General features: G+C 44.1%; 3 protein-coding genes across 3 annotated transcripts; 2 read left to right on the forward strand and 1 right to left on the reverse strand.

Moving 5' to 3' along the window:
- The first annotated feature begins 1,593 nt into the window (after positions 1 to 1,593).
- On the forward strand, positions 1,594 to 6,457 carry LOC133899787 (kinesin-like protein KIN-1). The gene is made up of 17 exons (XM_062340850.1): positions 1,594 to 1,733; positions 2,430 to 2,544; positions 2,911 to 3,013; positions 3,154 to 3,197; positions 3,423 to 3,452; positions 3,553 to 3,669; positions 3,782 to 3,807; positions 3,909 to 3,990; positions 4,120 to 4,161; positions 4,244 to 4,277; positions 4,366 to 4,441; positions 4,789 to 4,937; positions 5,039 to 5,100; positions 5,195 to 5,286; positions 5,374 to 5,488; positions 5,572 to 5,751; positions 5,872 to 6,457. The coding sequence occupies exons 2-17, from the start codon at positions 2,431 to 2,433 to the stop codon at positions 6,046 to 6,048; spliced, it is 1,443 nt and encodes a 480-aa protein (XP_062196834.1). The 5' UTR covers positions 1,594 to 1,733; position 2,430; the 3' UTR covers positions 6,049 to 6,457.
- A 1,202-nt stretch (positions 6,458 to 7,659) lies between these two features.
- Positions 7,660 to 10,343, forward strand: LOC133899758 (28 kDa ribonucleoprotein, chloroplastic-like). Its single transcript, XM_062340819.1, has 4 exons — positions 7,660 to 8,235; positions 8,789 to 8,890; positions 9,059 to 9,364; positions 10,025 to 10,343. The coding sequence occupies exons 1-4, from the start codon at positions 7,732 to 7,734 to the stop codon at positions 10,088 to 10,090; spliced, it is 978 nt and encodes a 325-aa protein (XP_062196803.1). The 5' UTR covers positions 7,660 to 7,731; the 3' UTR covers positions 10,091 to 10,343.
- A 315-nt stretch (positions 10,344 to 10,658) lies between these two features.
- LOC133899759 (small ribosomal subunit protein uS15-like) lies at positions 10,659 to 12,901 on the reverse strand. Its single transcript, XM_062340820.1, has 5 exons — positions 12,742 to 12,901; positions 12,575 to 12,647; positions 12,339 to 12,477; positions 12,068 to 12,254; positions 10,659 to 10,931 (listed from the first exon to the last, which is right to left on the reverse strand). The coding sequence occupies exons 1-5, from the start codon at positions 12,762 to 12,764 to the stop codon at positions 10,898 to 10,900; spliced, it is 456 nt and encodes a 151-aa protein (XP_062196804.1). The 5' UTR covers positions 12,765 to 12,901; the 3' UTR covers positions 10,659 to 10,897.
- Between the last annotated feature and the right edge of the window lie 49 nt (positions 12,902 to 12,950).

Genomic DNA, 12,950 nt, shown 5'->3' on the forward strand with positions numbered 1-12,950 from the left:
ATAGATAATACGCATGAACCTAACCATATCCTTGCCAACCACATGCCCACAGTAGTACCCCACACCAAGTTCGGATGACACTATCCCGTGTTGTGCATTCACACCACAAGTGCATTTTCTTGGGGGACATGATTCTATCACCCTTTCCCCCCTTCACTTGATCTTTTTCCTCATCTATCCATTGACCATCAGGACCGTACAATGGATCCCGAAAGTCACAAGTAACACCATGGTGCTGCATTACAATTCATGATACATGTTACATGACATATAACTCTTCCTCATTCAAATTGTAAACAAGCAACCATACCCAATTCTTACCCTTGTCATCCCTTCGCAGCGGAAGTAAGGGGACCTCTCAGAAGGTTCACAAAGTACGCTTCACTTTTCGCAGTTGCACAACGGAGGATCCGTAACACGTGTACTCCTCAATTGTCACTTCTCTTTATCCGTCAATTTTGACGGATTTGGTGGAGGAGGAACCCAACGAACAAACTTGTCATATGGTTTCGGATACTGGCTAAACCGTTTCACCTTCAGAATCCTCTGGTCATACATTTCGGGCCCATCAATCCATTGGAAGAAGTAGCACATCTCCCACTCCTGCAAATTATCAAAACGTCACGTCAGCAAAAGTAATGTCATATGCTTCTACCCTAATTCATAACAAAAATACACTCACACGATAGTCCGGGCACATATAGTAAGCATGACTAGCAGTATCTTCGTGTAGCGACTGAAGAACCATGGTTACCTTACCACAGTCACAAGTCGGGACGGTGAGGGCGGGGGGAACGGGGGCATCTTTACAACTGACATCAGGATACTTCTTACCGATATGTGCCTACTTTTGCTTACGCTACAAATTTAAAGTCATACCGGAAAACTGCACGAATACAAAACCTACACATTATACGTTTCAATTCGACTAAAATTCATCTCTACAATGCAAAACCGCTTATATACGCATAAAAACATGCATTGCTCATATACATTAAGTATAGTTATATGTATTTCAATTTTCTACGCTCAAACAATTGCATACAATAAATTTCACACGATACATATGCGTTACTATACATACAAGCACGATATATGACCTCCGATCTAGATCAAAACGTACAAATTTCATAGATCAACAAAATCAAAGTCTAAACCCTAACTACCCAAGAACTAGCAATGCAAACTGAAATAACCAAAAATACTTGGAGGGATTAGAGGAACTACCTTCCTAAGACACTTCCACCTCAAATCCTCTTCAAATCGGACCCGAAATCGATGGGAATGAAGGGAGGGGGCGCCGGTGGGGTCTTTGGAGTCTCTGCTGCTCGTGCTCGGGTGAGGAGGAAGAAGGTTCGGTGAGGAGAGAGGGGCCAGAGAGCCCCTGTATAGCGCTCTGTCACGCCAAACCGCGTCAGCCACCCTGGCGTGACTGATGTCTGCCACATTAGCACGCCTCATGGCACGGGGCCGGCTGACCGTCAGCGTGGCACCTCGATCACATCAGTTTGATTGGCGTGACTAAGTAGTTTCTAAAAATTTAGATCCTACATGTTATTATTAAAATATTAGTATTAAATAGTAAAAAAAAAAGCCGACTCGTGAGTCGGAAGTCCCGCCCCGCGCCGTATCTTCCTCCAGAAGTCCCAGGCGGCACCCCGCCGCTCGAATCCCTCGCCCCCGCCGGACAGGAGTGCCTCGTCGGACCCCGTCCCTTCCGCCTTCTCGCCGACGTACGCAATCTCTCTCTCTCTCTCTCTCTCTCTCTGCTGGTGTTGGAAAGCTAGGACTGCTTGGTACGGATGATTTCGTCGTCTCCATGCGTTTGGGAGTTCTAATTAGCCTGACCCGGTTTGGTGTGTATTCACTCGAGGGTGTTTGGTTTAGGATGGTTCTCAATGTTAGGGGTTGGGTTAAGGCCCTGCAAATCAAATGCAGCTCTCTCTGTCTCTCCCTCCCCCCAATTCAGTTTGTTGCGCCATTGTCTGCTGAGTAGTACCCTACCAAGCGAATTCGTACATCCATATCTCGGTTTGGTTCTTCTGCGCGCTAAGTTTAATCTCATCTGACACCATTCCCAAGTGCGGGCGCAGATTATTTAGAGAAGAATTTTGGGGGTTAAACTGGACCCCAGTGCCCCACGTTAAGCCCGCCCCTGTGTCAGTGCGAATGGTGTTGTAATTTTGTAAATCTCGATTCGTCAAACCTGGATTGTAGTACGATTTCTTTTTGTATCACTGTTACCTGTAGTGGTATCCGAGGTAGGATTTGAATTTTGGAAGGATCGCTTGATCAAGCCTGCCAATTGCAGTTCCGTTTCTGCGTATGTCTTGATTTGCTAGGTTCCTGAGCCTTTGTGGTTTCAAGCCAGTAGATTGTTTCTTTTTTCTTCTTCTTCTGATCAAATTTTACTCCTGTCGGACTGCCAGGATGTCCATCGTGACCGTTTGCGTGCGGTTCAGACCGCTGAGTCACAAAGAGAGGAAGGCAAATGGTGACAAGGTCTGCTTCAAGAAATTGGACTCGGAGTCTTTTGTTTTCAAGGTTTGGAATTGAACCCTCTTCAGTCTACTGCCTTCAGCCTTCATAGATAAGGCATGCGTTGAATGTTCACGTGATATTTCTTGTGGGATGCACAGTTGTGTACTTATATTCTCCAGGACTCTAGATGACTGAATTTGTTGAAAGTTCCCACGCCCATGCCCTTCTGATCAATAACATGTTTAAGCAAGCGTACCCTACATGGCTAGGTAATAGATGCTGTGAGCGAGAGTGGAATCAATAGCTAGTGAATTGATAATCAAATGCATTATGTTTGTTTTATTCTAGATGCATTCACCATTTATCATCGCTGTGATCTTGTTGGTGCGACTTTTCTATTTCTGATGTGTTGGCAAACAATTGAGATAGGATGAGAGGGAAGAAGATGTCATATTCAGCTTCGACAAGGTGTTCTATGAAGATGCACAACAGTCTGATGTCTACAACTTCCTTGCAGTGCCCATTGTTTCAGGTTTTCGTTTTTCTGTTTCCTTTTAGATTTATTCATCAATATAGTCAAACCTTTTTCTTACTCCTATACTTTTGTCGTGACTGGATTGCTTAATAACCATCTCACTTAGCACTAACTGAGTAACTATTTTCTGGAAACAGATGCCATCAATGGAATAAATGGGACTATAATTACTTACGGTCAGGTATGTATTGCTTCATACACCCTGTACCCTAATTGACCACCTGTACACATTGTTTTGCTGCACAGGATGCATATGTGAAACTACAGTTTTCTTAAAGCAATGCTTGGCATAATACTACTTTCAAATTTACAGTAAACAGTCATCATTTGCAGTACACCTATTATCTATGTCTGAATGATCAACTTGATGATACTGACGTTTTATTTCAAATTTGCTTTTGTCTAGACTGGGGCTGGAAAGACATATAGCATGGAGGTGAAGTGAACATCCTTGGGCTTTAATTTATGGGATAATTACCGATTGTGTCGCTTCAACTTTGACCTTACATGTTTATTTAATTTGGAATGTGACACAGGGGCCAAGCATCTTGCATTGCAATGAGCAGAAAACTGGACTAGTACAACGAGTCGTAGAAGAGCTTTTTGAATGTTTAAGATCATCATCAAGCACGTGGACGGTGAAGTTGTCAATGGTAACAACTAACATACCAGCCTCATGCTGATTTAGAATTCACATTGCTGGATTTTTGCTTAAGTTGTTAGGATAGCTGATTTAGTAACATAAGTTAATCTACCATTTATCAGGTGGAGATATATTTGGAAAAAGTAAGGTGAGTATTTGGTAGATATTGTTTTCTCATGCTTCCTCTCTAGAGAATATTTTGTGAAGTGCTGGTATGGAGAGATCCATTTTTATCTCCTCATATCTCAGGGACCTTCTTGACTTGTCCAAAGACAATCTACAGATCAAGGAGAGTAAAACCCAAGGGATTTACATTTCTGGGGCAACAGAGGTTAGAACGAAGTACATGGCACCTGTCCTTCCTTCTTTTTTTTTTCTGTGAATTCAGAAGGAGGTACTTAGCATCAGGACCACCATGATTTCCCTTTGATATCTGGTATCTGTTCAATTACCCCTGCAGATATCTATCATGAACAGTTCAGATGCCTTGGAAAGCCTTTCTGTAAGTTTTTTTTATAGAGTTTTCTTGGAATGCTTTCTATAAGCAGATACAAATTTAGTTTTGTTACTTGTCGAAACTACAGCAAGGAATTGCCAACAGAGCTGTTGGAGAAACACGTATCCTCGATTTGTCAATCCACAATCCTGAAACAGTTATTTGAAAACATTTGAATTTGATACAATATGCCATCCTTAATTTACACAGAAATGAACCTGGCTAGCAGTAGAAGTCACTGCTTATACATTTTCTCAGTACAGCATGGATCCACTTCAGATGAGAGGTATGCTTGAAACATCCGTAGTACATGGCTCTGTGCATTTAACAGGGGGAAAATATATCTTCATGTTGCTTGCTGCATCATTGTTAGGTGGTTCTCATAGACCATTCGTAACCTTTGTAACATTGAATACATGTTGAGGTTGATTCCCGTGCAATGATTTCTATGCAATTGCAATTGTTCTTTTTTGTGCTGGAAACTGATATAATGTCCAAATGCTAGATTTATTTTTGCTTAGACGATTTTGAGGTGTACTTGAAAATTTCCTATACTCGTATTACTGCAATCATGAAGAAAGTTATGCTACTGCTGTACTGCGTGCAGTAAATGATTACTTTTTAACCTTACAGGGTAAAAGCTGGGAAGATTATTCTTGTTGACTTAGCTGGTTCTGAGAAAGTTGAGAAAACTGGTGCTGAAGGACGGGTTCTTGATGAGGCAAAAACAATCAACAAATCCCTCTCAGCTCTAGGAAATGTTATCAATGCTCTAACGACTGGTAAGTACAGAAGGATCAATTGTGGAAGGAACAAACTCAAGAAAAAAGTTAGCCCACCATGTGTTTGTGATTAGCTTACCTGTCTTATTCGTTAACTTCAGGTAAACCGAACCATGTGCCTTTCCGTGACTCAAAGCTTACACGCATTCTCCAAGATGCATTGGTTTGTCAAAAGTTTATCCAAGATTTATTTTTGGAAGAAAAGTATCTACAGGATCACAAGATCACGCGGCTTGTCTAAACGCTACTGCTTGCAGGGTGGCAACTCAAGAGCAGCATTGCTGTGCTGCTGTTCTCCCAGTCCATCAAATGCATCAGAGAGTCTCTCTACCCTTCGTTTCGGAACCAGGCATGTCCCATGAACATGGCGTGTTAGTCACTCAGTCTCACACTTGTACTACCGCTATTCATTGTTCTCTACGGTATACCCTCTCAGGACAAAGCTCATAAAGACTACTCCCAAATCTATTCCTGAGGTGATGGATAACGTTAAGAAGCCCATCCTCGAGACTCACAATCAAGATGATCTGCGTGACAGAATACTGAGCAAGGTCTGTAGCAATCAACCCGAGTGATTAATTTTAGCCTGTATCTTTTGCTGACAAAGTCTTACGCTGAACTAATTTGTGTTCAGCTAAGGTTGCGCCTGAAGGAGGAAGATGTCGACCTCCTGGAGGAACTGTTCCTGCACGAAGGAATCATCTTTGATCCCAATTCCACCGCGGACATCGTCTCGGCGTGCCAAGATACTGCAAGTGAGGAGATCTCGTTGCTCATGCAAGCTGTGGAAGAGCTCAAAGAAACTGTGGAAGAGGTAGCATCAAACAGTCAGACATCCATGCATCTTTGCTGTTCTCGTGCAAGTTGCCGGCATACTCTTGTCTTAATCAGGCTGTCCAGACTCCAAGGTTCTAACTCTCGGCAATCGTTGCAGCTCACGGACGAGAACGAGAAGCTGAGGTGCGACCTCGAGGTGGCGCAGGAGATCGCCGCTCAGGCTCAGCATGCCGCGGCCACCGGGGCTGGCACCTGGCTCGGGTTCGTACCAGCGGCCCTCCTCCGCCCCTTTGGGTTCGTACCAGACTACACGACAAGAGCCAATGTCCTGTGAATCCTGACATCACATTCGAGGAACTGATGAGCGGATCATATCATACGCTTGTACTAGCACAGGTTATGGTACAGTAGTTGTATGCTGCTGGTGCGTCCGCTTGTATGCCTTCTTGCTGTGATACATAGAAACCTTGCTGACGAGCTGAAGCTTTTGCCCAGTATCCTTGTGTTAGTAACTTGGTTTCGATATGATCGCTGGGGACTCCGGGCAGCAGGCAAAGCAAAATTTGGGCCTGTTTTTCTCGGTCCTCAGAGCTAGGAGGATCGTGGATTTTCCCTATTTTTCATGTGCCACGTGACGCTACAGTCGAAATGTGGAAAATTTTCTTGATTCTTATGGACATTTGGTTTTCTCGTGTGAAATTCTTGTGTTTGAAAACTAGCCCGATTAATTTGGGAATTTTGCATTCTATTCATTTCCTTTTCGCTGTGAGGAGGAGAGCGGCTTTTGCTTTGCTTAGAGATGTTCATCAGGTATGACAAGTATGCGTAGTGTTCATCTATATATGGATTTGTTAGTTTTTCTCCGCCTACTAATGAAGAGTGGAGACTATATCTGTTGTCTGTGGGTGTATCCATTTACCTACTGGGGCGGGACGGGAAGGGGCTGGACGATAGCAGACAGACGGTGTGGTGGCGTCTAGTGGTGGACGGGTGACCTAAAGCAGTGATGTGGGCTGGTGTCATGGTGTGTTGCGTCCTCGTGTGTGAGTGTGAGTGGTGATGAGGGTGAGGATGTGAAGTTAGTACTGATGGGTTAGTTTTAGAGTAAACCGAGCTCATATATCATATATATTGATGGTTAAACAGATTTTACAGTTATAGAAATGTCTTATCTATAATCGTACTTATATGTCCATTGGATAACGATTTATACTCATGAATATATCTACTAGCAGTGATAAGGAACAAATTCGATCATATTAGAATATTTAACTGGAAATAAATAGGTAAAACTGGCATTGTTACGAGAAATTTGGGATTTTGCCGCTCTCATCGTTGGCGCTCGCTAAAATGTCACTGGTGAACACGACTTTGTTAAAATGCTATTCTCGCCAATGCCCACCTCTTTAAAATGCACTATCCATTTTTTCCCTCAATTTCTTTTCTTTTTCAGCTGAAATCAAACTTGGATTGACGAATTTGCCCTGGCTGAAATATAGTCACCTTGTTTCAGTCACTATGTTTTTGTGTTCCTGTATGCTCCCAACATATAGGCAAGAGCAAATCAATCTTGAGCTGGGCACGAGATTTAGATTAAAAAGACGTGATTTAGCTGAAAAAGGAACGATCTCAAGCTGATCCACATAAAGGGTCTGTTCGGGCACGGGCAAATTCGTCGATCCAGGTCTAATTTTAGCTGGAAAAGAAAAGAAATTGAGGAAGAAAAAAGATAGTAACATTATAGCGAGGTGATCCTCAATTTTAACGAACGCCAACGACAAGAGTGGTAAAATCCCAAATTTCTCCATCCTAGCTGTGCTGCTACGATGCAAATTTGTCACTCGGCTTTGCTCTGGAGTGTTCATCGGTTTGTCTGCTCGGCAGGTTGCATACGTGGCTGCGCATCGAACCGTTCATCTCCTCCCTACCACGAAAGCTCAGCGCCTGACAGCCCCCGCGTCGTCCTCTTCCTCCTCCCGCCCCAATCCCTCCCCCTTGCTCCCTATCCACCACCACCATGGCCACCGTTACCACCTCCGCCTCCGCCTATTATTGCAACGCCCTCCTCCACCTCCCCAAGCCGAACCACTTCTGCCTCTTCTCCCCTTTCCCCGCCCGCCGCCTCGAGCTCTGCCCCGCGGCGCGCTTCTCCTCCCGCAGAGCAGCCGCCGAGCTCGGCCCGAAGGCGAGAGCCATCCCGGGACCACCGCCATCATTTTTCGAGACGGAGGAGGCGGAGGAGGTCGGGGAAGAGGACGAGGAGCCTCGGTGGTCGGATGCGGAGGCGGAATTCGATGGTGGCGGCGGCGGCGGCGAGGAGGAGGAGGAGCAGGAGTGGGCGGGCGGCAACGGCGCGGCGCGCGGGGAGGACTTGGGTGCGGACGCAGGCGAGGACCTGAGCGGGTGGACGCGGCAGTGGCCGCGCCCGCGGGAGCTGTTCGTGTGCAACCTCCCGCGCCGGTGCGGCGTCGAGGACCTGCTCGAGATCTTCAGGCCCCACGGCACAGTCCTCTCCGTCGAGGTATAATCCATACCAAAATGTTAGGCTTGCACACACTCACTTGAACGCGCTCTGAGATTCAGTTTGCAACTGGCTTGGCTTGGGGAGCTCGTGCCAAACAATGCATGAGGAGGGCTAATATTTCTGAATGATTGTTCTGAACCAGTTATTTTACGTCACACTGACAGTTTAATTATGCAACTTGCATTTTTTTTTTTTGGATATTTATGATCGATACCTGCGACTCTTGCATTCATCTTCAGACATATCATACTGAAGAACTATCAGATGAACAAAACCAGCAGAATTCACTCGGAAAGCATGCTTGTTCATCATTCTGATGGACATTAGATGCTACTCTTTGGATGTTCGATCGACCTGAGCTTGATGCCCCTTAGCTATAATTTGTTTAGGACTACCTAGGCCCTTTCTTAGTAAAAGCTACATTCCTCGTTTGCCTGTACTGTTGTATTCATATGATGATGTGTAACCTTTGAGTAGTATTTCATTGCTCTATAATAAGACTCAAAGATGCATTTTGGTGCTGATACCTGAAGTTGTTAACAACTTGCAGATTAAGCGTGATGCCGAGACTGGAGTTAGTCGAGGATGTGCTTTTGTTACAATGCGTTCTCTAGCAGAAGCTAGAAAAGCCATCGAGGCTCTGGATGGATTTGTAAGTCACTCTACACCACATCTTCAGTTGCTCCGCAGTTTGATGCTCATTTCTATTATGATGTTATTGCTACTCCATTCCCTCATTGTCAACAAATGATTTTTTTTCTACACTTATCCTATCCTTTTACAAATCACTAACTACTACTGGCATGTATTTCTCTCTTAGGACTTGGATGGGCGTGAAGTGTTTGTTAAACTAGCATCTCACGTCATTTCTAATAGGAAAAATGTCAGCCTGCCCCATATAACGCCCGTGAAGGACCACATCTTCGAAAGCCCACACAAGATATATGTTGGCAACCTTGCATGGTCTGTTCAGCCTCAAGACTTGAGGGAGCACTTTACTCAGTGTGGAAATGTTGTTAGTACGAGGCTGCTGACAGATCGCAAAGGAGGGAGAAACCGGGTCTATGGGTTTCTTTCGTTTTCTTCAGCTGAAGAGCTTGAGGCTGCTTTAAAGCTTGACAGAACGGTATGTCTCTTCAAGTTTTGCATTTCACTACTTATTTGAGTTGTTCCAATAGTTTGGTTTCCTACTCTTATAAGTTTCTACTTGGATTTGCTTTGCATACTGTTATTAATGTAGCATACCTAGTATTTGTCATAGTTCCGAATAATAGAGGAATTCATATTTGTTTTGGAGGAATCATACTGACTGATTCCTGTGGAGTTCCTATGAGATTCCTACATTTGAAACTAGTGTAACATGTACACGGACATGGGTGTCAGAATCCGACTTAGATTTGGGTGTCCGATCCGGCAAAGAAAATTTGGACATACAAAATACAACTGGAATCTGACTTGGATTTAGGGTGTCCGATTCGGCAAAAAAAATTGGATACTTGTATCCAGTTTCGAAACATGTCACAGTTCTAAAAAACTTCAGCCCTACCAAAATCCAAAATAAGGTCTGGTTAGCTTCGCCATACGAAAGGGCACTCTGAACTAGAAGGTTAATTGTAGCTAATGTGAAGAGATAGTCCTATTTAGCAACCCACGTTCCTATTTAGCTCTCTGATTACCTGCTAATCCTATACTCTTATGCTTGTCATACTCGATGATCTATTGATATTGCTTCTGTTACTCTACTATTTAGCATCTTGGCTTATATCAACTCTTGTTTTCACAACAGGTTTTTCATGGACGGGATATCATCGTCAAGGAAGCACATGTAGAACGTCAGGCTCAGATGCGCTGAGCCGTTGTGGATTACACATGAGAACTGCGTTTTTGGCTGGCTTATTGGATGATTGAGTTCGCGATCCACTGCTCCAGGCACAGGCCGCATAGCTAACAAAGACGCTTTCTTCTGTCTGTACAGTTGAGTATTCATCGCAAAAGAGAGCATAACTGAGCACGCCCGCTGCGATTTTGTTAACCATTGACCATGCTCGCTTCAACTGTACACTGATATGGTCATGTGCGAAATAGTAGGGCAAGTTGAAAACTCAGCCTCTGCGAATTGTGTGCTCTGAAAGTATTTTAGCAGGTTTTATAGACGGAATTTTGTATGATTCCAGCAGAAACTGACAAAGAACAATGTGCATACAATAACGTTAATCAAGTAGTTTCGTAGATGGAATTTTGTATGATTCCTGCAGAGACACAAACGAGCAGAATTCAAAAGCACGCTATTCAGTCGCCACAATTCTTCATCAACGTTCTAATCACAAGCATTTTGAACTCGTTCATGTCTATGTCATACACCATAACCATAATCTGCTGGACGAGTATAAGCAGAATACAGAATTACGAAGGGAGAGACAGACAGCAAATAGGTAGCGATGAACAATTCAATGTAAATGATAATTGTAGCTGACAAAATCTGGATGCATAGTAGCAAAAGTATAACAGGCAGATCTGCGGAACCAAAAAGGGTTTACGCCACTCTCCAGGTAAACATAGGACATTCGCAGTTTCTACTTGGCCCTAAACTCATAAAGCGTTACATAAAATGATTGCAGGAACAGCCCCAAACGCAGCTAAGAGCACGCCGGATGATGACTTAGGCCACCAGAGTGCTTGCCGTGGTCGACTCGCTGCAGAAAGCAAGAATTTTGTCAGCTATCACAAGTATCACAATATGCAAACAATAATTCATATGATAAAACAAAAATGACCCTTTGGTGTTGACAGAAATCAACAGATAATCTAACAAACGAACTCTGGGAAATTTGACTCAAATACCTTGTGCAGTCTTAAATTTAAGAGTTACTAGCTAAGTGCCCGTGCATTGCAATGAAAACACAAACATCGAATACGGTAACATCAAGCACAAACTCAATGTTGGAGATGTGGATGTGACATGGGAGCGCCGCTGAACAAATACGACGAAAGTTATGCCGTAGTTTGATTTCAAATGGAATCCAAAATGAATGATTATCCACTAATTTCTCTCCTAATTTAATTTATTTATTTATATTAGTAAAACAAGTCATATCCGTAGTCGGTAACGAGACGGGGAGACTAGAGGATGAGGGTGGATGGTAAAAGTGAGTAAATTATTCGAATTTTAGGGGTTCTTATTAGATGAGAGGAGAATAGGGGGAAGAAGTGATATGGGAACCAACTCGTGTTTTATATAATAGAGATTGATTACAATACATTTAGTTGCACAGATTCAATCTTCAGTCTGTTACCATTCTGATCATGTGCTAAAGCAAGCCTTTAAAGACTAAAATGTGAATGACACAAGTTTAGATGCCCTAGGAATTTGCAAAAAAAGTGCCATGCTTCTGCTAACAAAATGGTCAGCACCAAGTGAAGTATAGCAACTAAAGAACGAGTAATACCCAATTCTACCTATCTCATAGCTCATGAGAATCTCATTCCTGAACAAACTCATGACTGCTTCACATTTACTTGCAACAATAAGTGCCCAAAGTGGCTCTACCGCTCTACCAGTCTATAATACGAAGCTTCACAAGCACCGCATCTATATCACAACTGCGTATTCGTGTAGTTAACAATTAGCGATATCCAAACACAATCAGCAATACTCCTCAAGAAAAAATAACAATTCTAAAGATCCTATATGGTTAGTAATTGGCACATACAACAAATTACTAGGTGCACTGAATAATTACCGTGTTAACTAAACTAAAACCACACACTCGTAGAGTTACATGATACTAGCAATCAACAACCGGAGATACAATGGGAGCGAGTAACTTACTACTTCCAGGTGGGAGGAAGTTTCTTGGTGCGCTTATAGTAGCGGGCGAGGCGGTGGATCCTGCTCTCGACAAGAATGAGCCTGAATTTGGAGTCTTTGTCCTTCCTGTTCCTCTCCAGGTGCTTCCTTATCGCCACAGCCTTCTTGATCAGGAAATACAGGTCCTCTGGGATTTCCGGCGCCAGCCCTACACAAGCACATCAAAACATTAATACACCACAAATCACAGAATAGTAACAATTAAATCGAACAATGAGGATCTAATTCTCACCATGGGCTTTGAGGATGCGGAGGATCTTGCTGCCGGTGACGCTCTTGACGAGCGGAATGCCGTGCTGGTCACGGAGCAGGACGCCGATCTGTGACGGCATCTGACCCTTCTTCGCAGCCTTCGTGATCATCTCGTCCACCTACCAAGCAATATCGAACGCACACATCAACAAAACGCATCAAAAATACCAATACAACACCAAATCGAATCAAAGAGAGCCGGGGGAAGGCACTCACATCGGAGGAGGCGGTCTTGAGCCAGGTCGGGGGAGTCCTCCTGTACGGCAGCGCCGACGACGAGATACCCTTCCTGCGTCGCGGAGCCACGCAGCCGCGCCATTAGCACACAGATTCACCACACTAAAGCAATAGCACAGTACAGGCTAAGAGGGAGGGAGGGTTACCCGCGACTGTGCATACGCCCCATGGCGGCGGTGAGGTGTTTGTCTCCGGCGACGGCAGTCGGGTTGTTTGGGAATGCAGCGGCGGCGCGAAGGGCGGAAGGGGCGCGAGCGCGAGTAAATGGGATCGGATTAGGGTTTTGGGCTGGTACTTGTTTGAGGGAATTTTCAGTAGGGTCCTTAACATAGTAGTACTATTTTTCAGATACATG

This window comes from Phragmites australis, chromosome 18 (genome assembly GCF_958298935.1).
Source record: "Phragmites australis chromosome 18, lpPhrAust1.1, whole genome shotgun sequence".
Taxonomy (NCBI): Eukaryota; Viridiplantae; Streptophyta; class Magnoliopsida; order Poales; family Poaceae; genus Phragmites; species Phragmites australis.